Source organism: Argiope bruennichi, chromosome 7 (assembly GCF_947563725.1).
Source record: "Argiope bruennichi chromosome 7, qqArgBrue1.1, whole genome shotgun sequence".
Classification (NCBI taxonomy): domain Eukaryota; kingdom Metazoa; phylum Arthropoda; class Arachnida; order Araneae; family Araneidae; genus Argiope; species Argiope bruennichi.
Window position 1 is genome coordinate 133,220,667 of NC_079157.1, and position 27,096 is coordinate 133,247,762.

Sequence of the window (27,096 nt, forward strand, 5' to 3'; positions counted from 1 at the left end):
ATCGGTAATTTTTATAGAACATAATTAGAATGAAACAGATTAATATTTTTATAAACAGACTATGGAAGAGAAAGATTAACAACTAAAGTCCAGCTCTTGTTACTGTTATGATTTTAAGCCTTAATGGGTCTCTTTTATTTAATGCATGTAATATACCTTATCTCTGTCTCTCCAATTTAAGTTTTGCATTTCATTTTGAGGTGAATCCACCAGAGCGCTGACTGCATTTAATCATGTGTATCTGATAACTTTTTATAAAAAAAAGCAATATACTAGATATATGAATTTTTGTACATATATCAGTAGACCAAAACTAGAATAACCATCAGGGACTCTTCAATGTGATATACAATTATATAAGATGTTCATCAAGGAAACCATGCATTAAACCTGGCTTGTAATTCAGATTGAATGTATTCAAACACAGTCAACACTTTTATATTTTTTATTGTGCATTTATAAAAGTAGATCACAGGTTCGAACGTTTCTGATAATCACAGAAATTTATCTTTTCATTACAAATCGCTCCTTGAGAAGAACAATAGCACAATTCTACCTAAGACGTTAAAAAAAAGTGAGAAAGATGAATACATGCATGTGCATATTACAAATCTTATAGAATATGAACAATGATGGTTGAAAGAAAATCAAAGCCTGCTTCTTTTCTTCAGCAGAAATAACTAAGAGTGTCCCTACACGCTCTCTTAAGCAGGTATGCTTACGATAAAGTTACACTTTTATAGACAGAGGATAAAAGTGAAAACACTTAATTTTCTTAAAATCTTTTCTAATTCTTAGCCCTTGAAAGTAGTTATAAATATCAGCATTAAAAATGACTTCAATAAGCAGTTTGAATGAAGCAATATATTAAATTACAGAACAAAAATAACATTTTATAAATTTGTCTTCCACTTATTTAGTTCACTGCTTGCTGAAACTAAACCGACTTAACCCTCAATTAGTGAAGATTAAGAAAAATATAACATTTGTTGCAAGCTAAAACAATGATTATTGGGTCTAAATAGTCAAGAACTGAAGATATATATTTGTAATTTAATTTTTTTTAAAGTATTATCATTGACTGTTTCATTATATGGACAATATTATGACAAAGTATAATATCTTTAAATATTGACTAGACACAGGTGCGACATCTTGCATTCTCTTTAAATAATGGGTTTAAAAAATTCTCACTGGATCCTTTACTTTAATAATAATAATAATAATAAAAAGATTTTGTGATTATTTGCTATATAATAGGTCCGCTTAGCAAAATTATTTACATTCTATGAATTATTCTCTTTCTGTTAGCAATTCCATCATTAAGAAAGAAAACTTTTTAAAAGAACTGTTGAGCATATGCAGTAATAAAGTGCATTTCATTTCTGATGGTTTGCGAAAGTAAGAAGAGACTGTCAAAAATCTAATTCGATGAATGTTAGAAGCAGAATTCAAACACTTTCCTAAAGACTAAAAACTTTTTGTTCTTCCAAAATTAGAAAATAATAAACAATAAATAAAAGTTAATTTACAAACAAAAATGCAAAAATAATATCCCAACATGTGTTTATTTTCATCTTCCATTGATTAAAAACAATTTTTTTTTTTCATTTGAATAAATGTTAAAAAACAACAGTAAGGCACATATTCTTTCAAAAATCAAAAAAAATAAGAATCCCACAAATTTTAAATACTTTAGAATATTAATATGACATACATGGAAACATATTCCAGTAATACTTATAGCAAAGGAAAAATTCACTAAAAATATAAAAATTTGATTTATATTTCTTTAAAACAGCATACATATTAAATGATCTCAAATTTCCAAACATTTTTTTTGAATAATATTTCTACTTTATGTTCAAGTATATTCTACTTTCTGTCATAATATCATCCATTTAGCCAATCTCAATATCATATCTGGTTAAAATAAAAATTGAGATATTACTTCTGGGTATATTTGGATTTTAATTTCTTTTCACTTGTGCAAAAATCTTTCAAATGGAGCAACTGCATTTCAAAGTACATTATGATCCTATAAAGGTTGCTATAGGTTTAAAACCAAATCTTCCAACTGCACCAAATTTTGGATCAAGTTAGTTCCAATGCAAAGGAAATTTTCTGATGAGAGGGGAAAATTTAAGACAAGAAAATGCATTAAAAAAAATACCACATCAAAATTAAACTGCAAAACTTTGCTAGATTTAAAAAAAAAAATTTTTATAGTAATGAGTTACAATATTAAAGAAAATCAACAAACCTATTTTTCTTCCTCTGGTAGTAGATCTTCAGAATTAAAAATGGGATATTTACCACAAATTCTGAAAAATAAATCTTCAGGAGTAGGAACATTTAGTACACCACTTTTCTGGAAAAACTAAAAGGGGGGGGGGAGGAAGGAGAGAAATTTTTAATTTGCATGATTAAAAGATAAATAACAACAAAAAATGACATAAAACATAACACAGTGCATCTAAAAAAATGTTTAGGATAGTAAATATAAAATTATACTCAGTACTGTAGAAAAACTAAAATCTTTTTAAAGAAACATTTAATAACTCTTCAAAATAGTCTTAATTGATTCTAAAGGATCATATAACTTAACAGATAAGAAAATAATTTGATATTTATTTACATTTTTATGAAAAACTGGATTTTTTTTATTAATTAACAATATTTCAGAAATATAAAATGTTTATTTCAGATTTCATTTCAGCAAAAGTATATACTATTCATTCAAAAACCAATACTTGGGAAGTAAGATGTTCGATTCACAGCTACCTGATGCAACTGTCTTTGTTCCAGGGATTCTTTAAGTCAAATTTGATGTTCAATTTGAAGATGAGCCCCAGGCATTAACAATGATAATAATCATAATGCTGATTTTATTACTATATATATATTTTTTTTATCTGACTTAAAGGCAAGAGAGTAACAGCATCTATGTGTACATGAAATTTTACTAATTTATTTGGAACCCATGTATTTTATTAATTCTGTCATCCAATAATTATACCATTGACATAAAAATAAAGAACATGAAAGAATAATATAAAACATATAACAGTGAATCATAAAATATAGCAATATTGAAACAAAGTTTTACACATGAATTTGAAATAATCAAGATTTCAAAACTAATTAGTCATAAACATTTTTATCTTTTCTAGTAATATAATGTAAATTTAAGTTCAAGTAATTAATTAATATGTGATGGTGGATTTTCTGTTTTTAATATTTCTATCATGTAATGGAGGGTGGGTGTGAAACAAATTTTAGTCTTAACGAGAAAGCTGTTTTTTTTTTTTTTTTTTTTGGAAAATGATTAATTCAATATCAGTCAATTTTTTAAGCTACAGACAGTTGTCAGTCTTAAACTGTTGCATTTAATAAGTAGTCTTTTATTTATTAATAGAATAAAACAATTCATTCAACTCACTGTTTTATAAATCTACAGCAACGATTATCTACATATATAAAAACCAATGCCTGCCTACTTTAAATTTATCCAATTCTACACTTCATGAGAGATTCGATTGAAATTAGGCATACATATACCAGAAAAATTATACTATTAATCAAAAACACTATTAAAATGTTGTGTCGACCTCCTAGAAGGGAAGAAATGTTTTGTCCCTTTGCCATAAGTTTGAAATATATCACAGAACAATATAGAATACAACAGAAATATATCACATTTCTACACCATTTAAAAAAAATTTCAGAGATACTAATTCACTGGCTTAAAAAGACCATTTGATCTGAAACTCGTTTCTCTTTATTACATATAAGAACAGTCAATGGTTTCAATTTCAAAATTACTTGAACTGCAGCAACAACATGAATATTACAAAGGTTTCTTGCGAATTTATAGGCAACACAAATAATTGTCCCACAAATCTCCACATTTGAGTATTCTTTATTTCTCTACATGACTAAATACCATTGAGATACTTCATGTTTCTGCAGATTAAATGTTGTTATTCCCGCCAGAGAAATTTATTTCTCATGCAGTTATTGCAGTTTTGCACATCCTAATTAGCTGCAATCTGGGAATTTTATGAAAAGGGTGTAACTGTTTCTGAAATCAAAATTAGAGTGAACAAGGCAGGGAAAAAAAAAAAAAAAAAAAAAAAAAGGCAAGTCCTTATGATAATATAGTTGATTCACTCTTGATGCTATGGCTATGATCCTTTATTATTGCAATGTTCAAAGATCGACATTTTTTAGACAAAAATCAAAAACCTAAGAAAATTTAAATTCTCTATATTTTCCTGGTTGCAATAGAAGTGAAGATATTTTCCAGCATTTTCAATTTTTTTAGATGATTTTTTTAATTTCCTGTACTTTTCTGGTGCCATGACAAACCTGACTCATGTTAGTTGTATGATGAAAAATGCTCATTAGTAAAAATAAATTTTTAATTATTCTTTCTTGTATAATTCGTCAATGAAAATTGAAGTTGATAAATATTATATAGCTTTACGGAACATCAATATCCATTTTCAAATGCTCAGTGTTTTATTAAGATAAGAATAATTCTTACTGATGTTATATTTGTGCAGTCTCTTAGTAAAAATTCCAGAGCTCGGGAATGCGTAGTCTCGATGGCTTGACTCACATCAATGACCCATACCTTCTCTTCATGCCACAGCAAATTGTACTCACTAAGATCAGCATGGACCAATCTGCATTCTGAATACAAAGTTTTCATTATCTGCAATTTAAAAATATACAAAATTAATGCAAATTAGATATATTTTGTGTAAAATACCCATTTCAGTATTAATCTAGAAAAAAATGTGCACGTACAAATAAATGAAATTTCAAATTTTATTTAAATATATTGAGTTAATATTTCTAAGCAACAATATAATAAAAATATTTTTACTAACAGTATCACATTTTATGAAATAATTTTAGCTATTATCAATATTAGTAGAAGTGATGTTCCTAAATAAAATAATAATAAATATCCAAACTTCTCATTTTATTAATAATAGTCTCATCTTTTTAATAATAAGAATTTTATGTGTGTGTGTGTGTTGCATGGGTTTCTACAGGCACTATTTCACTTACAGCTACTGAAATGTAGTTTCTCATATGTTTATATACCTTAAAGAGTTATAATATGCACCTTGGAGCAACTTTAAAAAAAATATAATTACAAATTAAGAAAGATTTTGATTTTCAAACAAAAATAAATTAAAATTTGTGCAAAATTTATTATTGCATAAAAATAAATTTTATACCAATTCAAAATTTAAAAAAATTGTCTTTTTAGCTCTATCAGTTTAATAATTGTGTGAATTTTCCCTAAATTTTAGCAATTTTTAATTTTTTCCCCTAATTTTCAACAATAGATTATATTGTTACCCTGAAGTTCAAATTAAATTGCAATTCATATTTAATCATATGAATTTTACCATTGTTGAAAGATAAAGAAAAAGGATTATGCTTAATATCTATATAATTTACAATAGAAATAAAAAAAGTAGAGTTACAATATTTAAAATTTAGAAAGGGATGAACTGAATATTTAAGTTTTTAAAAACAATATGATCCTATGAGACTGTCTCCATGAGAAAAGTGCATGTACACACTAAACAAAGCTTTAGTAAGGCAGATAAAATAATAAGGGCTTTAATGGTGAAATCATATAAATGAAGTTATATCTCAACAATTTATCTGAAATAAAATATAACCATTCTCAGTGAGCTAGGTGGTTACTTGAGGGCATTAGTATATAATAAAAGTTGGAAATAATTGTATAAACTGTATTTACGCACTTCTGTTATAGTTACATTTTTTATTGTGTTTTTCTGTAATTGTATAAGTTATATCCTGCTGTTAAATGATCAGTTTTATTGTGGTTCTTGTTGTTCTGGTTTTGAAAAATTCTTTCAGGGTCAGATTAAAAGGATTAAAACTGAATTTTATTTCCATCAACAAACAATTTCCTCCTATTTAATGAAATATCGGGCAACACAGAATAAAAATTCGGTAACAGTAACTGTATAAATATTTATAAATAATAAACTGATCAATGAGATAAATTAATTTTTAAAAAGTAATCTAATAATTATTTTAAATAGCATTTAGCTTCAATTTCTAAATATTGAATAATGCAGATTAGATGACCTCAAATTATGGAAATGAAAAATCCACATGAGAAATCAATATTAAATAATCTTTACTTATAAAAAAAGATCAATGTATGTACCTGCATACATGGACACTCTACAAGTCAGATAGTATAATTTAGTGCTACTAACGTGGGTAAGCAATTTTTTTTTTTTTTTAAATTTAATTAATTAGAAACTACACGAAATTCTGGCATTTTTCCATGATAACTTCTGAAAATATTACAGTACATAAATAAACTTTGCATCAACTTAAAATTCAAAAAATTATCTTTTTAATGAGACCAATTCTATTACTGTATAAATATTTTTTTACAACACTTAATAAACTTTCTGAATTACTATCTTCCTCTTAAATCATAATTAGCAAAGCAGATTTCAGGGAAGCAATTGATCTTGATATACATTTATTTAAATTAGGGAATAACCTGGAAAAGAATTGAATCTATATTTTAAATACTATTAACATAAAAACATATGCCATATTTTATTTTAGATTACATTGTTGAAATGTTTCTATTTTTTTATTGTTTTTATAGGAGCTAATAAAAAGAAAATATGGGAATAATAACAGCAGATGGTAAAATGAACAGAATGGCATAAGGCAGTTTTAGTAGGAATCACATATCTATCAAAATATGAAGTTTAAAAATTTCATGCTAAAGAAGCTATTGAAACCAAGTTACCTAAAATATTTAATTAAATTTTAGTAACCATTAATCCCTGTAAGCCAGTGGCCATAACTAGTTTTTATACTGACCAAATGCATATTTTTTGTTTCGCGTTCAGTGAACATATGTGAAAATATTTCCGATATATCTTTGAATGCATTAAAAGACAAATGTGATACAAGAAATTTCAATGCCCATAAAAATTCAGATTTAAATGATTGTTCTTGAACTTAAAGATTGAAAATCAGCTTATTTTCGAATGCTAAATTTGTCATTTTCAGTTTTGGAGAGTTATCTTTTCTTGTATTCCATTTAGATACTAAGTTCAACATCAATAATGACTCTTTTGAACTAGCAGGCTGTTTTATACGTTTTTCCTCTTATGGCATGACTAGTAAGTGCTTGTTTTTCCATATTACTTAGGTTTATTATCTTCTTACAAAGTCAGCAGTACACAACAAAAGGATTTTGTGGACTCTCACGAGACAATTCAGCAAAATCAGGATTGATTATTTTTAAATCCATCCAATTCGTACTAAATATGGATTTGGAATAGTTAAAAAAAATTCTCTAATATATTTTGAATGAGCTAACAGTTTCTCTAATAATAAACAAGCCATTCAATAAACTCAACTATGGTTGACTAAACACAGTAATTTTTTGGGAGGACAGATAACTTTGGGCAGGAGAGAGTGGGCAGCACTGGGCAATTCCATGTTGTAGCTGTTTTCAGTAATAAAAAAAACCTGAAAAACGGTCTTGGACCACTTGACAGCATAATGAAAGGTACATCATACCTTCCAATTTTGAATTTCTCTTTTTTATTATAGCTTTATCAAACAATATAAGAAACTGTTTTCTTTATAACTTTGGGCACCAGTTTTTAAAATCCTTTTTCAAAGCAATAAAATGAGTTTTAAAAATACTGACAGAAAGTAAGAGAAATGCAAAGTAAAATTAACAGAATGATATAAGGCTTCTAAAGTAATATGAATTATGTATCTAATAAAATTTGAAACTTAAAGATATTTTGCTGATGAAGTTACATAAAAAATTTAATTGAAAATTTAAAGCCCAGACAAACTAAATGGTCACCAAGGCAGCTAGTATATAATATGAAGTATAAGGAAAATTTCAATAAATTAATTAAATTTTTACATTTTTTATCGAATAGAAATACAAAAGTAATTATTTGCATTGAGCAATACTGTGTACTTCAATTTGTGAAATAGTATTTCAATAACAATAAAGCATATGAAACTGATGATATAATGAAAACAAAGCTGTTATAACAAAATGGAAAAAAGCCACAACATTAGCCCATTACTATTAAAATCATTCATCTATAAAATATTTTGTTAAAAATTTCCAGTGCAAAAACATTAAATTTTAGAAAATAGAAAAATCTTCCAAATATTATCAAATTTCAAAAATTCTGGTAAAAACATTAAGATATTTGATACACTTAAATATTTATATTTGAAAAAATTATCGAACAATTAAAAAAAATCATCAATGAACTTACCTCTACAGTTTGCTCAAACATAATGGTCAAATCCTCAAATGGTGATTCTACATCCTTGAGTTTTGGAGCAGGCAAAGTATTTTTACCAATAAATGACATAACTAGAACATGCTTCTTTAAAACAACTACATCAGGGCATGGTATACTAGCCTCTTTCATCCTATAATTAACAATTTTAAAAAGCCTCAGCCAAGAAATTTCTACAAAAGCAAACATAATCATTAATAAAAGAACCTAAACAGCTATAAGAGGCATTTAGATTAGAATTGTGATCTCATACCAATAAATTACAATTAGAATTTCTTTCTTCATTTACAGACTGGAACATAAACACAGAAGAGCCAAAACTTTATGATCAATTACTCATTAATGCATTCTGCAATCTGTGACAGGCAAAACAGCTATGCCATAAATGCCACAAGTCCTTGGTAGATGACTAGAGGTAGGATGTACCAAATGCTTAAGCAACGATCATGTAAAACCGAGATATTCCAACACGGCAATATTTGATCTCCGAGCTGTCTTTCCAGGAAATCTCGAAAGTGCTCCATCAGATTAAGATCAGTTAAGTTAGAAGGGTGGGACATTAATTGGAATTCATCATTATGTTCCTCAAACTACTTCAATACAATTCGAGTCTTGTGACATGGGGCATTGTCTTGCTGGAATATTCCATTTCCAGTTGGGAAGACAAATACTATCTAAAAATATAACTGACCTGCAATTAGGTTTAAATAGTGTGCAGCTTTCATTGTCTGGTCTACCATAACTAAGGATCCCAGAGATACACATGAGAACATCTCGCAAAGAATAAGATTGATACTACCAGCTACACGTGAAAGGAGACAACATACCCTAACACAACCATTGATATGATGAATGAGAATAAACTAACCAACACTCTTTCACTTATCCATGGTACAGTTTCGATGTTTCCAGGCCCAATGTAGGCATAGCTGATAATGATGCTTGGTCAACAGAGGCACACAAGTGAAATGATTGCTGCACAATTCCGTATCTAATAGTGACCTATGAACTGTGTGTTTTCAAAACACTTGCACTTGGACCTGCACTGTATTAGGTTGTCAATTGAGTCATTGTCTGGGGCTGATTTCACTTTACTAAGTGGAGAAGTCTCCGTCTTTTTTTCTTTTGATGATGACGTGTGGTGTTAGATACATTGGTATCTATTGCTGGTTTCACCATCATTTAATTAGTTTGCATAAATACTATCAATAGCAGATCATGAATAATTTACCATTAATTCTGCCCTCTATCAGACTTGATTAGATCACATCCCATCACTCGCAAGAAAGAATGATTCATTACCTTCTCCAGCAGTAGTTAAATACCATTCCCACATAATCACATTGCCCTCCATGTCATTCAGAAAAGTTCATTGAAAAATGTGGGGATGTTCATAATGTTTTGGCTCTTTAGTGTATAATACTATAAAATCGTTAAAGTTCTATTAGCATTGCAGCACTAAACTGTTGCATCTTTAATCCTGTTATTTACATTCTCTCTATTCTATTGAGTCAATTTACCTTTTATTTCTACTGCATCTTTATAAGTAATATTCAAGAATAATATACAGTACATGAAAGATTGATAAAGATTCTACATAATGTTTATGTAGTAAATATGGCAGTTATCACATATCATATTTGTCAGCTATTTGCAAAAGAGGGAACACATTGTTCTGTTTGTTTGCTGTGTTCATTTTTTTTTTAAATCTATCTTATCTATGTTATATTCCTTTTTTTGCTTTCATCATTTTGTACTTTAAGGATTAAAGACAAATAGGACAAAATGATCCATTATGTCCAAGGCAGTATTTTATCTTGTATTTATCATTGAGCAGAGGTGCCAAATTTGATATAATACACAGGACAATGAAAAAAGTTCTGAGAATAAAAGATGAATACCTAATTAAATTTCTCATTTCTTTTTCAGCCCACAAATGAATGATTTTTCGAGGATTTTGTTTTGTGAAGCGGTTTCTGAATCGATGATCATCCTTAATGTATTGGTCTCGATTCTGAAATTCATTCAAAGTGGTTTTGTACACTTTTATGGCAAACTCTGGTGATGGAGATTCTTCTTCTGGCCTGTAAAAATGAAAGAACAAGTAGTCATAAAACTATAAATAAATATTTTTTAAAAAAACCAAGAAGTACTGATTAATAATGACAATAAACTGGATATACCATACACATAATGTTTTAAATTGCTTTAAATTGCTTAAAATTATGCTTTAAGAAATTTATTTATCTTCATAAATATACCAACAATTACTATTTTGGTCAAATGGTATTCATTTAGTTCATAACTATTTCTAAAATACAAAACAATATCTTTAAATGCGTTTTGTAAAAATTTAACTAAAAATGTACTACACAGAAGTACTGAATTTGTTCTGACTCGCAATCAAAAATATTAGAGAGCATTTCTTCAAATTTAGACAGAAAATACCAAGTAATACCATCAATATATTTAAATGGTATCATTAATATGACCCTGAGTAATAATGCATCCCTCTTTCACCAAATTATTATTATATTTCGTAAACCTATAAAATATCAAGTTAGCAACACAGATTAAGGGATAAATGGGACCAAATGTGATTTAAATATTTAACTTTCTAAGCAAACAACTATTTACTTTTTTAAGATTTGAAAAATTATCTTTTATGTAAAAACTTTTTTGTTTGTTTGTTTGCATTTAATGAAATTTGTTAATTTTTATTTATTTAAAGAATTTTCAAAAAATTTAAATGCAATCAATCTGTTTTGAAACATGAAAAACAGTTTAACAGAATTGTGATGAGTCAGTAGCTTTTTCTTCCATAATTTCAACTTGATTTATCATCTTGAATATACATTATATTAAAATTTCATGTTATAGAAGTTATATCATACTTTTATACTCTATTTCATTGTTCCATTTGTCTTATTTATCACTAAAATGCAAATAGATAAGATACACAATCTTAAGAAATTTGTACTTCCATTAAAGCAGAATTAAAGAAAATGTGCAATTACAAGTATCCGCAATTTTAGTATGATAATACTTAAAGGCTAAAAACCCTTTACAAATTGAATCATGTGACAAACACGATGCAATAATTGTTCCTAGACTTAATTATAAACCTAGAGCTAAGAAATTTGACGCATAGCTATTTCTTGATAACTGAAAAGAATTGCTTAAAATTTTAACTGAAATGCTAAACATTTCACCTTAATAATTTTAGAGCATATAATGGCAAAAAAATAATTTTAAAATTTAAAAAGTAGTTTTATAACTATAATAATTCCGTTTTTATATGATTTTAACAATTTTTTAAAACATTTTTCAGTATATTTTACACGTACTGAAGTATTTTTTTCATGTTTAATTATTTTATTTATATATGTGAGCACAGTGACAGTATTGAATAATTTTTATATGTATATTATATTAAATATTTAATAGTAAATTTTTAAACATAACTTAAAAACAGATGAATGACACCTACAATATTATTGTAATACAATGCTTCAAACCAAATGTTTGAATCTCCTTCAAACAACAAATCTGAAGTTTTTATTATATAAGTTTATGGGTGAAAAAAAAAGCCTGATATTTTTATAATTCAACGTTATATCTTCCAGTATATTTTTATGTAAGTTATTTTATGTATGTGTAGCAGTCTTAAATATATGTAACTTAAAACAATGAAATTTTTTTTCCATGTAGTATATCACAATCAGTATGTAATAATCAAGTACAAATCTCTATGAATTTTTTTATTAGCAGTAGGACATAACTGTTAATTCAAGTATATGAAAAATAATATTGCTTCAATTTTATTTGTAAGATTTATGAAATACAAAATTATCAAACAAAATCTTAAGAATCTGATATTGTATATTAGTTATGCATATTTCAGATGTTGAATGGTGTGCTTAAAAAATTACCCGCATTTAGCAAACAAACACTACTAACAATTGAAAAGTTAATACTAAGAAATATATATTTTGCATATTAAATTTTTCTTATCTAATTTTAAAAACTTGAACTAGATTAATGATGAATAGACATTATTTATATGATTTCAGCATAAATCATATTAGTTGAATTCAGTTTCAAGGAAAACTATATTTTGCATGTAAAGTGAAACAAAAGAAAACCCTTTTCTTAAATTTTTTTTTTCCTACTTCCAATTTTATTTTAAAAACAATATTAACTTTGTATAAAAATGCTAAATTTTATTGTTCTAATTAGTATATAATAATTATTTTTCTACTAATTCTTAGTTAAACAATTTTTTCATAAAATTTATAAAGTTAAATTTAAACACTTATTTTATCAATAAAGAAGAAATAAAAAAAAAAAAATCTGATATATGTAAGAAAAAAGTTAACATACAAACCACTCCAGGCATGGTACACACAGGCCTCTTTTCCAGTGCTGATGCAACCAGTGAGGGATTCTAACATTTGGTTATTAACCAGCTTGTATAAGATTAGATGCGTTTTTTCATCTAATGCTTTTTCCTAAAAAAGAAAAAAAGTAATTTATAAGAAATATGTTATTTACTTAACTCCAACTAAGATAATTACATATTTTGCCATGACAATATGAAGTTGTGTGATTTAGTAAATAAGATTACAGGTTCTCTCCTTCAAAAGTCATGTTTAGCCTACTCATAAGCTGAAAATAATATGTCTTTGGAACACATTCTTTAATGGCTTCGTACCTTTTTAAATATTTACTTTAATCTTAGGCAATTATGTTATAAATGTAGAAAACAAAATCCACAAATAAAATTTGCAAAATGGTGGCCTGTTAAACCTTCTCAGTGCTTATATACAACATAATATTTCCTCAGCCCCAAGGGATGTGGTGAATTTAGAAGGGAGGAAGAGTGGGACTTTGAAAAAATTGTTCAATTCTTTTGTGCTTCAAAATTAATTTTAAAGTCACAAGCAAAATTTATGAAAAAGTATAACAAGTTCGAGTTTTGTCATTAAAACATTCATTTAAAATAAATAATATGTTATAAGAAAACCCACTACAATCTACTTCTATCTTTAAAGAACCCTTAAATAAATCTATTGCAGGTGAAAGAAACTTAATACCTTTGAATGCTTATCTACCTAAAATATTCAGTAAGATCATCAATGGAATAAAATATTGCTGTACAAATTGTCATTTTTCACTTGTGAAAAGAGGTGGCAATGATATTGAGGATTTCTTGGATTAAATAATTTTCAGCTAAAATCAGAAATTTTAAATGTGAGAAGTATACTTATATAAAAATTATTCAAAACTCAATCAAAATAAAGTACAAATTAAGAGTTACATCATAGCATTAATCACAAAGCTCACTATAAATCACTGCATTCAATAACTCTGCCAATTTTGAATCTGAAATTAAAGCAAATGCCCATTTTTTATAGCCTGGTGAGGTGAGGTGAGGGATCTCGCTTTTTTGAAATTTTCCAATAACCTGAGAGCCAAAACCTAAATACTTGTATTTCCCAAACCACCCTTTGGTGCCATATTTGAACACCAAATCAAAATTGCCACAATTCATCTCACACTTAATATTTCTATTGAAATACTTAATTTTTGTATCTCAAATCAAATACTTTTCAAAAGAATAACACATATTTCTTGAATGCAATACATAATTTTTAAATAATATTAAAAATATTTAATATAAATATTTTATATTAAATACTGAATATTACTGTATATTGAATTCACCAAACAGAAATCATGATAATATTTCAACAATTCAAATAATTTTATAACTTTTACGCATTTCATAATTTTGAGATCCTTCACTCAGAGAATCATTTTACACTTAAAATTTACATACATGGTAATCAAGAAGATTTAGAAGAATCATTAGGAGAAAGCAAAAGCCAGACTCAAATGTTAACATCGCCAAGCAAACATTAACATGACTGTAAATGGTAGGCAGATTAATCAGAGTTGCTTACAATATCTAAGTCTTAGTGTCATTTTCCAATATAGTTTTGTACACTCAAATATAAGAGGAATATCAAGTGTGTTAACTTATTAATTGATCCTTATTGATTTTGTACTTTTCTGTCAATTTTTTCATACTATCATATCATCATTAGTGATTATTACATATAATATACAAATTAATGGAAAATCTATTTAAAAATTTAAAGGACTGAATTTAAGAGTATTCCTTCCCTTGGACACATATTATACTTTTATATATCTTATGCTATGCTTAACTTTCTTGGCTGCTTATGCAATTTCATATTAAAATAAGAGAACTGAATATGCATTATGTCCATAAACAAATTTAGCCCAAAGAATTATATAGATATTTAGTATGTGGACAGTACACAAAATTTTATTATCTAATTATTTTTTGAGCAATATCTACAAACACAATTCCTCATTTAAAATATCTAAAATATTAAAGCTTAATCAAATTCCCAAGTTTGAAATTTTTAAAAACTACAATACTTTATTTCTTAGAGTTTGTAAATATAAAAATGCAAATTTTGAATGGAAACTCAGTTAAGTAGGGTATAAAAAAAATTAGCATTTTTATATAAATGCTATAGATTGTCACATTAATATACATACAGCAGAACAAAATGATGTGGTCATATTAAAGAAAATGTATTCGTGTTGAAACCAGCTCATTCTAAAATTCAAGCATAAAAAATTAGCTGATAAAAGATTAAATAATTTTTAGTGGATCCAAGCCAAAACCATTTAGGAGAAATGTAATGAGAAAATTTTAGTAGTGAACTTTAAAACAGAATGAGAGTAAAATTGGCAAATTTTCAACTTTTATCAATTTATGTGAGAGATCCCCATTTTGAAACTGAAACTAAAAAACCGTTTATGGTAGCAATTCAAGCCAGTCACTTACTAGACTTTGAAGTGCTTAGGAAACCCAAAAATAAGAAACTTAAAGGTCAGAGGTTGAATATAAGTGAGTAGAAAAATAATTTTTAAAATACTAATAATTTGAAATTTATTACACATATACAAACATTTAAATTAGTATTAATTTCAGAAACATACTTTTAATGAAAAAAAAAAAAAAAAAAAAAAAAAAAAAGAAGAAATTTTAATACTTACAGCAGTTGATTTTTCTTTTTTTTCATGCAATCTTTGCCCTCTTTTACTTTCAGCCTTAGAATAGGTCCTCAGAGTATTGTATACATTGTTAGACAATTTCATATCGAACATCCCACCATCACCAGTAGATATACAAGAATTTAACTATAAATATATAAAAAAAACAAATAAAAACCTTTAAAATAATTATTCAAAATGCATTTCAACAGAGCTTAATTTGAATACAGAAAATATTATAAAATATAAACTTATTTTAATTATCTACTAGCCAATCTCTTTTGAATAAATGTATTATCTCTTATTATATATCTATCTATACTAACAATAAAGATGAATGTGTGTGCATTATGAATATATATGTATGTGAATATTTACCCTACAGCTATCTAATTTGGTGCATGTATACCTTGGAGGTCAGGAATGTGCACCTCAGAATGATTTTTTAAAATATTAAGTAATTAAAAATTAAGCAAAATTTTGATGTTTTTTCGCAATAACTTTCGAAAATATTAGCACACAAAAGTAAATTTTACACCATTTCAAATTTTTAAAATTATCTTTTTAATGATTCCAGTTTAATAGTTGCATGAATTTTCACTGCATTTCAGCAATTTTTTAAATATATATTTTTGCCTGATTTCTAACAATATACACTGTTGCTCGAAAGTTCAAAATTTTTCTTTTCTCTTCGCTACATCACTTCTATTCCAATTTTTAATACTTCATGTCTGGCCTTTTTCACTCCAAATATTAAAAAATGTTTCCCAAAAATGTGAATACTCCAAATAAATCATCCAGTGTTATAAAATTACTTAAATATTCATATTAAAAATCCATGATCTCAAGATATTTCAAAATAAATTATTTAGAATTATAATAAAATTATATTAATCAACAACTAATTAATTTATTATAATCTATGTCAAAAAGTGCGATACAGACCAAATGTTTAGATAAAGAGGAATATCTAAAATTGTGGAGACAGTGCATATATGGATAATTACAATTAAAAAGTAACAGTAATCATCAGTAAAGTAAAGTAATATCATCAATGAAGTGGAAAGATAGTTTAATTCAGTTAGATGATCATTCTGCTTTGCAACTACATAAGGAATTGGAATATATTACAAAATTTAGAATCATGATCATATGACGAGACAACAGCAAATTTCCACACCAACCACTTAGAAAGATTTGATTCTTAGCAGATAGAAAGAAAGTATGTGAAAATAAGAAGAGATCACTTGAATGAATTAAATTTGAATAATTATGCAGATTCGTATTCAAGAATTGGACATAAAAGATGAATTTATCTGATAGACATGAAATTTCTTTGGAAGGATGCATATATATATATATATATATATATATATATCTTAATATATATAAATTACGTGTCACGTTGTTTGTCCGCGATGGACTCCTAAATTACTTAACCGATTTTAATCAAATTTGCACACTGTGTGCAGTTTGATCTAACTTAAAAGATAGGATAGCCCTTTTTTTGAATTTTTAATTAGAATTTTAATTATTAATTAAAAACTAACTTTCCCGCCAAAAAAATCTTTTCATTTTCCCCATCGCCAAATGAGTACGGCTTCAGTTTTTTTTCCCAACAGTCATGAGGCTAGGCTTAAGATTTTTCGGCTGATTATTTGAAACGATTCTATTTATTTTCTTAATGTTTGATGCATTTAAAATTAAACATTGTTAATTAATCGATCTTTCAGATTCATTCTTAAGTACTTTTGAATTAAAATAAAACCGAATAAAGGAAATTAAAAATTTCTAATCTGCATAGCTTTACCCCAACTGGTGTAGAAAAACTCACGCCTTTGCGTTACGTTTCGAATCCGAATGTTCGAATTATTTGTGATCCTATCCGAAAACGTTTCTCAGGAATAAGATATCATTTTCCACAATTATTTTTTAATGCATACAATAAATTTGATACGTTGCAAAGGATAAAGTATCACGATCTTATGAACGCTCAGTGACTCTGTTATCAGTAATCATATTATAAAAAAAATGCTTTGTTTCAGTAAAAAATATTATTATATTAATTGCAGATTATTTTTTTCCACTTTAATTTAAAGCATAAGTTCTACGAGAGTTAACAGAAAATTAGAGAGATAATATTACGTTATGACTGAAGGCCTTTATAATATTATGAGTGAATTATATGACTATCAAAATTTGAAGTTTTAATATATTTTGAAGAATCTATTAAAGTTGGAATTGCGTAAAATATTTAATTATTAAAATTTAAACGAACATTAAGATTGGCGAACCGGCTGGTCGCCAAAGGCGGCTAGTATATATACATATATACATACATCTTTTTAAAAATAAAATTTTAAAAGATGTGAGCACAATTTCCAGTCAAATTCAAATAATATTTTGTATAAATGAAAACAAAAGTAATAGTAAAAAAGATTAAAATTGGACTGAAAAACAATTTTTTATTACCTCCATTAATTTCCCAGCATTTCTTCTTCCACAAACAGTAGGGTCATGTTTAGTGGTAGTCACATTTCCTTGACGAGAAACACCACTTTTCCCAACAGCTTGAAATGTCTTCTCTGCTTTCTCAAAATTACTCCAGTGGTTTTTTTGATTTTGTTCTAAAAAGTAATCTTTGTCATCATCATCTTCTGATGAAGCAACTTCAGCAGGAAGACGGCGGTATTTCCCATAGGAGATTTTCACTTAAAACAAAATTAATTTCAAAAACTTCATTTAAAATTATGGCTAATTTTTCATCAGTTTAGCAACAAATAAAATATGTACCAATTGCAGAAAAGTCGAGATTTCTCTCTACTTCCTGTTATAAGGTACCAGTATTCAGCCCATTATCACACACAATTTTAATTTAAATTCTGTATTAAAAAATAATGAAGAATAATTTTTTTGTTCATTTTACTACCACAAAATGTATCTATAATTTTCAGTTTCATTTCATTTATTATTTGCTACTTTTGAAATTACCATGTTATACAATTTCATTGTAGAATGTCCAAATTAAAAGCAACTAATAATGAGGGAGATAGGGAGAAAAAAAATGCTCACAGAATTTTCATCTCTATAGTTAGATATTATTAAGCATCACAAACAGCTTAAGAATGAAAATACTACCCATTTTGTATTTAGATATCAAGCTAATGAACAAAATTGTTAATATTACCTAGTTTAAGTTGTTCTATTGAATCATTGAATAAATAATGCATTTATCCTTTATTTTTTAAAAGCATATTCTACTTTTTTTTTTTTCAATGTACTTTCAATTTATTCCCTACCTCTCCTGCTTTTAGTTCCAACAATTGAAAAAGTTCTATTATTTATAGAATTACCAATACCTTGTACTGATTATTATAATCATTTAAAAGAATTATCTTGCCAGTTCTTGACATTATTTTTAAAGCAAACAATTTTTTACGCACATTTGCAAATAAACATATGAGTAAAAGAGGAAATTTCTCAGCTTAAGAACGGCCTAGAAATTATACTTTTATGATTTTATTTCCATTTATGAAATTTTTTTCATTATGGAGATTTTGACTAACACCTGTTTATTCACCTATTTATTTTCAAGATCTGCCCATGTTCATTTTGGAGTAGTGAGGTTTGGTAACTCACAGTAAGAAAGTAGGAAAAAGTTGGAATTTTTGTTTATACAGAATGCACTACTTAAGCCAAATCTGCCGATTCAGCTTTCAAAAGAACTCACTATCTTAGATACTCAAAACAAAAACAATAAAAGTGGATTAAATTGAAAAAGGAATATTTGGTATGAGAAAAAATTTCATCAGACATACTAATAACACAATAAAAAAATGATATTGTTACCAAATTTTTATTCTTTCTCAGATGACTTTTTTCTCTCCCTTTTGAATCAAATTAATTCCTCGATTTTGAATAAATGATACATTCTCTTTTAAATTTACTTGCAAAATATTCTGTATTCTGCAATAATCTCATAAACGTAAATATACAAGAAAACTTAAGCAAATGAATGACAAATTCAGGATTAAATCAAGATGCAAATTTTATCAAAATGTAGACATTTAATGTTACTAATTTCATCAGTTCAAAAAATAAAACAATACTAATTATTTTAAATTTTATCACCATAAAAGAAATAGTTACAAAAAAAAAAATAGAGTGTTTTCCTCCAAAAACATTTTTATGCAATGACTTCCTAAAATACGATAAATAAATGCAAATTCCAAAAAGAATTGATGGATCATCAGTCCATTTATTGTTATTAGAAACTAAAATGCTTTCTTTTTAGTTAAAATTAAGAAGAAAAAAAAACTTACAATGAGAAATTTATTGAATGCTTGTAATACCTTTGCTTTGACCATTGTATTTAGATTCCTCATGCTTCAAAATTTCATCATGTTCTTTGTCAAATTCCAATTGCAGCATTTTAGCAAGCAAATAATCATCACTGCAGTCAGTTACATCATCTCCACAGCCAGTTAAATCATCTACAAATCTAAAGAAATGACAATAGTTTTAATGGAAATAATAATAAAATTCATTCACTTTTAATTCTAGCAAATCTATTTTTTATATTAATTGACTGACAATAATGCCAAATTATTGGCTATTAAAAGTAAATAAATGTTCCCAATAATTAGAAGCAGTACTTTTATACTAATTTTCAATTTTTTTTTTTGAGGAAGTAAAAGAATTAAAAAATTATACTGAATTATTGCAAATTTCTTCACACAGCAAAATAGATGACTATACAGGAGTACTAAATGTGGAACTTAATATAGCAAATTGAAGCTGTAAAAGGTACTCACTTTATTCCATCCTGGGAGGCATAATTTATGTACAAGAAGTGATGACGAAACTGATGTCCACTCACAAGCGATACAAGAGTGAAAGAGACAAATATTTTTCCCAGTGGTTTTATACAGAGATCCTGATAGGGATTTCTTTATACGTTCCAATTGAGGTAACGGAATTATAGGCATCTTTTAAAATAATTTGTTTAGCTCGACAGATTTTATCACTCCACTCGGAGTGTGGGAATTTGCTGATTTAAACAGTTTTAGAATTCGCTTTTAATTAATTACATCAAAAAAGGTGGAATTGAATCTAGAAATAAGAGACTATTTTAGAATCTTCTCTTATTTATATGGCTTAAATAAAGGCAAAAATTAGGAAATTAATTAATATTTAATTCAGATTTAGAGATATCATTACTTACACACACACATAATGCATATTATTTAAAAGAATTTTTAGACATTTGATAATTTCATAAATATATCTCTCTCGTGCAAATAATAATTATTTCTATAATGCATGTTTTTTTATGTGAATTTTTGAGCATCTTACAAACTTGTAAATACACATGCATGGTTAAATAAAAAGATCCAATATCTAAAAGAATACATACAAAGTTGAATCAGGTAGTGTTGCAGGTTTTTCTTCAACTAAAGAACTTATAAGTTGTTCACTCATTACATCATTCAAAGAAACAGTCTCTACAGCATTAATTTTACCCCATGGACAAGAAGATGACAAATTTACTGTAGTAGTTATTTTTGGTGCCACCACAGGTTCAGTCAAAGAGCTTAATAAAGGTGGCGCTACAAGTACATCAGCATTTTCCATGGCCTAAAAAATAAATTGCAATGTATAATACAATTGAACTATTTCTTTACAATTTCAGTACTCTTTTTATAGGATATCAGATTGCTTTAACGAGGTATTAAAAAGATTATTTAATCTTTCTAGAGTGTAATAAGTGGGAAATTTTATAAATATTTCATTTTAAAAATTATATTAAACTTCCGAAGACATAAAAGAAAAAAGTTGAAAAATGAGTCCCTTTTCAATCAATTAATGAGAATTGCTTAATTTGACCCGAAAGAAAATGACTTAACACTTGATTCCACAATTAAAATAAATCACATAAAATCTCAACAATATGTGACAAGTATTTAAATTTTGTGATTTGAAATTCCTATAAATTGTATTGTTCGTATTCAAGGCAAAATCATAAATCATTTCATTCAAATGTGTTAAAAAAACATAACAGAGGGGACATTTTATGAATTTTGATTGTTCAGTATGCACACACAAAGGTAAGTTGCAAAAGAATGCAGCCTTGTAAAATAATCCTGAAGTCAATAATCAAAAGTTTTTGCAGTGTTAGTTTCTGAATTTTTTGTTATTGTTAAAAATCCATTCAAGTATTTTATCCTCTAAATTTTGCTAATAAATTCATCATTATAAGTGTAAGAAAAGTTTTCTATTATCCACAAAGAAAATTTAAAAAAACTTCTGACATTGCAAAAATTTCTAATTTCAAATAACAAATTTTAAAAATAGCAAAAAAGTAATATAGAAGAATTTCTCAAACTATGGTAGATGACCACAAATATTATATTTTTTTTATCATTTTGTTTTAATTGTTGTTATTTGCAGATTTTATTCTATTTATACTTTCTTCCCTCTTAAATCTTTACTAATGGCTGCAGTCATAATGGACATATACTAGTTACGTCTCTGGTAAAACAAATACTTTACTTGAAATTTTTTTTAAAAAAAAATGAAAGCCAGATAAGACAGCTATCTTTAACTTTAGATAGCACTATCACAGATAAAATTTTGTTTTGTGAAAAATATTACTTTTAGATGTTTCATGGGACAGAAATATCATGAAGGAATTCAAAAAATAATTTATGCAAATTTTTATTCAAAGGAAGAAATGAATACATTTTCATGAAAGTGATTAAACTTTTAATGTCCTCTGATCACATTTTTTCAGCCATACTGTGAATGAAAATTGAATGTAGAATAAGGTTATAATTTGAATCCAACTTACACTTGAAATAAAGTTAAAAGCTAGATATATCGAAATTGATTACAATGACACAAATCCAATCTTCTTATTCATCAATAATAAATAATTATTTACCATAATGAAAGATTTATTATCTATTATTTACTACATATCTTTTTTATTATAACATACAATTTTCATTTATGAACATAATTAATTTATTTCATTTAATAATACAATAATTTTTATTATTTAGCGATAAACATTCTATTCAGGAAGCACAGATTTTTAATTAAAAAGGTTTTTAATGCATAAAGTTTTGATTCTTACTCTTCAGAATCTGTATATTAAAAAGTAAGGAGGTGGCTGGTTAAATTAAATGGTTATTGATTTGTTTGCAGTAAAATTCACAGGGAAAGCTCACACTCCTATTTAAAACAGAACTTGGTTGCATTGTTGAAATATCTTCCTACACTTGAACTTCATTGATGTAATTAGATTTGAACATCTTCAATACTCCAGACAGTACTAGACAAATCTTGTTTCCCAATTTCAATTACCTGACTAACAAGTTCAAGTAACGTTTTCCTCCTTCTTTCACTTAAACAATTGTAATAAACAGATGTTATTAACACAGAAAAATAGTAACGTCAGCAGATATAAATTTTAAATTTTCTGCAGAATCACTTACAATATCCTTTAAAAAAACTGTATATTCCTTCTTTAAAGGATACAAATGTTTATGAAGTAAAGCAATTTTGTAGCATTATAAGAGAATATATATGTCTTATAATGATCCATCTTTCATATTTTAACATTTATACCTCACAATCAGTGATGTACTGATTTTTTGCAAGGTTAGCAAATGAATGGGCATCATTTGTAAATTTTCTAATATTATTGTTGTACACCATATTCTTTATAGTGCTATAAACCCTTAAAATGATTTGAAAAAAAAAAAAAAAATACCAGTTGATTTTAAGAGATAAAAAAAATTGATATTGAAAAGTGTATAATTTTTGCTTGAATTGGCATGATGAGCTATCACTAAAAACTTCTAATATAGTTTAATATCAACAGATAAAGTGTTATTTACAATTAACACATCTTCAGGTAAAACATTACTTTCCTAAAATGCATTCATGGAAAAAATGTTATTAACAGATACTGTGTTGTGAATTATTATTTTCAGATATTTTATATTCTTTTGACAGAGCTTTAGAAATGTTTTTTTTTTTTTTTTAGCACTAGGAGTTTAATATTATTTGCATTGAAAGTTCGCTTTTCAGAAATTTGATTCAGTGAACCAAATACATTTATTGAAACATTCTCAAATGAAATTATAAACTATCTACCAATAAGTATTTGGACACCCATGCAAATAAGGACATCTGCAATCCTGACCTATGTCATGCCAATTGTATAAATATTGTGTATTAAATAGCATTGGCATTAGTTGCATGCAAAATGCCACAAATTCAGAGCTGTCTGATTTCGAAAAAGATATAGTTGTAAAATATAACAGAAATGACTAATTCTTAAGGGACATATTAAATATTCCAAAATCGAAAATGGCTTTTGTGATTAAGAAATGAAAGTTGACTGGCGATTATCAAAATGTGTTACAACCCAGCATATAACTAAGAAATAGAGACCAATGTGTGCTATCCAAAGAAATTAGGAAAAAAACCACACCAAAATGATGATCTACATACTCCAGAAGTTCAACAAGCATCTGGGGTTGCTGTTTCAATAAATATTATCTGCAAGGAAACGCGTTTACTTGGTTTCCATAGTCGTGCTGTCACACATAAGCCTTTGATTACAAAATCCAACAATGCTGCTTGGTTGAGGTAGTGCAAGGCATATCAAAATTGGACCATACAGGAGCTGAAACAAGTTCTAAGTGATGAAAGAAAGTTCAATCTGTACTAGCCAGATGGCAGAGTCCGAGTTTGATGAATGAATGGAAAACACCTTCTACTAAAATGCACTGTGCCTACAGTAAAGTTTGGTGGAGGTGGAATTACGGTCTGGGGTGTTTCTCGTAGTATAGACTGGAAAACTTGATTCCAATTCATGGTAAGCTCAACACCAACTTCTATTCCACTATTCTAGACAACAATATGTCTTTTATGCTATGGCAATTTTGCAAGTAGGATCTTTATTATTCCCAGGATGAAAACATCACTTGTCAAGTTGTGAGGTCCACCCTGAATTAAACGACCTACCCCAAGTCCGGACATAAATCCTATGAAAACGTCTGGGATGAGTTGGATCGCCGATTTAAGGAGTGCAGCAACTGTCCAAAATTAGCAATAGAACTTGCATATTTTCTCTAAGCCAAGTAAAAGAAAATACCACTGTCTAACATCCAAACACTTGTGGAAAGCATGCTCTGCAGAGTTAAGACTGTAACTGCCTCAGGTGGAGGCTCTACCATCTACTGAATATGAATAAATTATGTTTATCTCTTTCATCACAGGTGTTGAATCCCTTATTGGTAGATAGCCCTATCAAGACGGGAAGCCTGTATTCTAGATGCATGTATGGGCTAGAGCATATGCGAAAGGACATGAAGCCTAACTTTGAAAGAAAAAAAAAAAAGCTTAAGTCCTAAAACCAACATTTTTGCCACCTTTTTATATTATTAGTTCAGTCATAATAAGAGCACATTCTTCCTCTAACAAGTAGCATTTTCTTGTTACAATAAAACAAAACCAAGGTTTTCCCTAATAAAAACAGAAGAGTGCAAAATGCATATGAAAGCCGTGGAAAATGCAACAAAACTGACAGTAAAACCCAAACAGTCTAGTTACAGTTACATAGCAATAAAAAAAAGGAAGAAAAGAATTTGTAGGAAGACCAGCTCTGTTTATTTACATTACTCTTACCCTCACCCCCCCCCCTCTTCCTGCAACAGCTGATGAATAAAATACCAAAATCAGGCTGAATATGAGCAAACTGAAAGTCAGATGAGAATCTCATGAAAAGGAAAACCACATAAAGAAATCCTATTCCTGATTATACATAAAATTCTTTTGCTAATGAATGTTAGTAAAATATCACAAAATAATACTTTTAACAGAAAAATAAAAAGATACAGTAAATACAGTATACTATTTTTCCTGAATATTAATTGGATATCATTGGTTTTATTATACTAACATCCATTTTGAATCAAAACAAAGGGTATATTGAAATGGTTCATGCAATTTAAAAATGTAATCAGATGAACAAGCAATGCCTGAGCTAGCATCCTTCTCTCCAAAATTCTACATTTCAGAAAGAGAGCATTCAAATCTTGATATTAGATTTTTGTCCAGCATTTATAATAGATAAACTAAACCTTAAACCAATCACTTAATACTTTATTAATTGAACTTAATACTTTATCACTAGAATGCAATAGATCTGAATTTGGAAATAAAGGATTTGTTTCATGGAAAATGATTAAAAATACATAATGCAATAATGCTAACTTGCATCAAAAAAATAACTATAAAATTAACTAAACAACATATTTTTATTACATAATAATAAAATATGTAATAAAATTATAATAATAATTTTTCAAGTAAGTACTACCAATATATAAAACATATTTAATACATAAAGATTTTTTTTTACTTTACACTTCTAAGTCATGATTCTAAATTCAAAGAAATCATAAGATATTTTAAAATATTCTTTTGCATTGAATAAAACCATAAAAAGAAACCCATCAAAGATGCAACTCAGTTATACATAAATATTGCAAAGTATTTCAAAAGATTAAAATATTTATAAATGACTATTATAGATTTATAGTAATGATCCGATACCTTTGGAAATTATACCGTAACAAAACTAAATTTTCCGAATTATTTCAATTACTATTAGTTAGCTGCAAATTCTGTCACGTATATTTATAATGAAATGTTTACTTAATTAATCTTTAAAATTATAATAAGGGTATTACAAATTCATATAATCTTTCAAAAAAGCAAAAGAGCTCACTTTTTGTAATTATTATAACAGTATTTCTTGGCTCAAAATCTTCTTTTTATTAATCTAATTCAAGATAAATATTTTAACAGCTGAACACAGTCAAATTCCCGTGAAAATAGAACAAAACCTGTATGAAATTACAGTTCTCAATACACACAATTTCAAAGAATTACACTGCTCAAAATATTTTGGCTAAACGACTATTCTATTAATAGGACACAAGTTGATTCCAAATCAGATTGATCCAAACAATTAAAAAGGAGCACATCATAAAAACAACTTCAACAGGGTACAAATTTCTCAAAGTTTACAAGGAAGAATAAATAATTTACAATTTTAATACTATTATATATTTTAAAAAATTTCATTAAATATTAGTTTTAATAAATATTTTAGATAGAATTTGCAATTCAGAAAATGAAATTAGACTAACAAAACACAGCAGAATTAAAAAAAATGCATTTAAGTCACAATGTTATATGAACATATTAGTTAACATTACGCAATACGAAAGTGAAAAAAAAAACAACATATATATTAATTTATTTATAAAAATTTACATTAAAATTTTATGCTCCAGTTGATGAAATAATACATAAATAAATAAATGTAAAGATAAATATCTCAAAATTATTACAAATTATTCAAATTCAATAATAATAAATATTTACTTCTTACGTCTTTAGCGCACGAAGTGCAGTATACAATAGAACATGCTGACACAGTTCGTGAAATTTGTATTCCGAAATTGCACAACACACACACACACAAAAAAACAAGACAAAAAATAGATTCGATTAAAAATCCACCACATTAAAAAAATTAATTCTGAAG

At 27.0% G+C, this 27,096-nt stretch overlaps 1 protein-coding gene across 4 annotated transcripts; it reads right to left on the reverse strand.

Annotated features, from left to right (window-relative positions):
• Nucleotides 1-429: 429 nt before the first annotated feature.
• On the reverse strand, nucleotides 430-27,072 carry LOC129975172 (serine/threonine-protein kinase RIO3-like). Of its 4 annotated transcripts, none has more exons than XM_056088143.1 (11): nucleotides 26,941-27,072; nucleotides 20,881-21,101; nucleotides 19,817-19,965; nucleotides 17,937-18,175; nucleotides 15,468-15,611; nucleotides 12,753-12,880; nucleotides 10,271-10,453; nucleotides 8,343-8,502; nucleotides 4,550-4,720; nucleotides 2,264-2,380; nucleotides 430-556 (listed from the first exon to the last, which is right to left on the reverse strand). In XM_056088143.1, exons 2-10 carry the CDS (start codon nucleotides 21,096-21,098, stop codon nucleotides 2,264-2,266), a joined length of 1,509 nt encoding a protein of 502 aa, XP_055944118.1. In that variant the 5' UTR covers nucleotides 21,099-21,101; nucleotides 26,941-27,072; the 3' UTR covers nucleotides 430-556. The 4 variants fall into 4 exon arrangements, with proteins under 4 accessions (XP_055944118.1, XP_055944119.1, XP_055944116.1 ...); XM_056088144.1 differs by having other exon boundaries at nucleotides 430-552; nucleotides 26,934-27,062; XM_056088141.1 differs by having other exon boundaries at nucleotides 26,934-27,062.
• Nucleotides 27,073-27,096: the final 24 nt, after the last annotated feature.

Bases quoted from the DNA above. Each gene is read 5' to 3' on its own strand.
- LOC129975172 (XM_056088143.1), bottom strand. From the start codon at position 21,098: ATGGAAAATGCTGATGTACTTGTAGCGCCACCTTTATTAAGCTCTTTG. The intron at 19,966-20,880 runs GTATGTATTCTT...TCATTTCTTTAG, and splicing joins ACACTACCTGATTCAACTTT to ATTTGTAGATGATTTAACTG. The intron at 12,881-15,467 runs GTAAGTATTAAA...TTTCTTTTTTAG, and splicing joins AAAAAGAAAAATCAACTGCT to GAAAAAGCATTAGATGAAAA.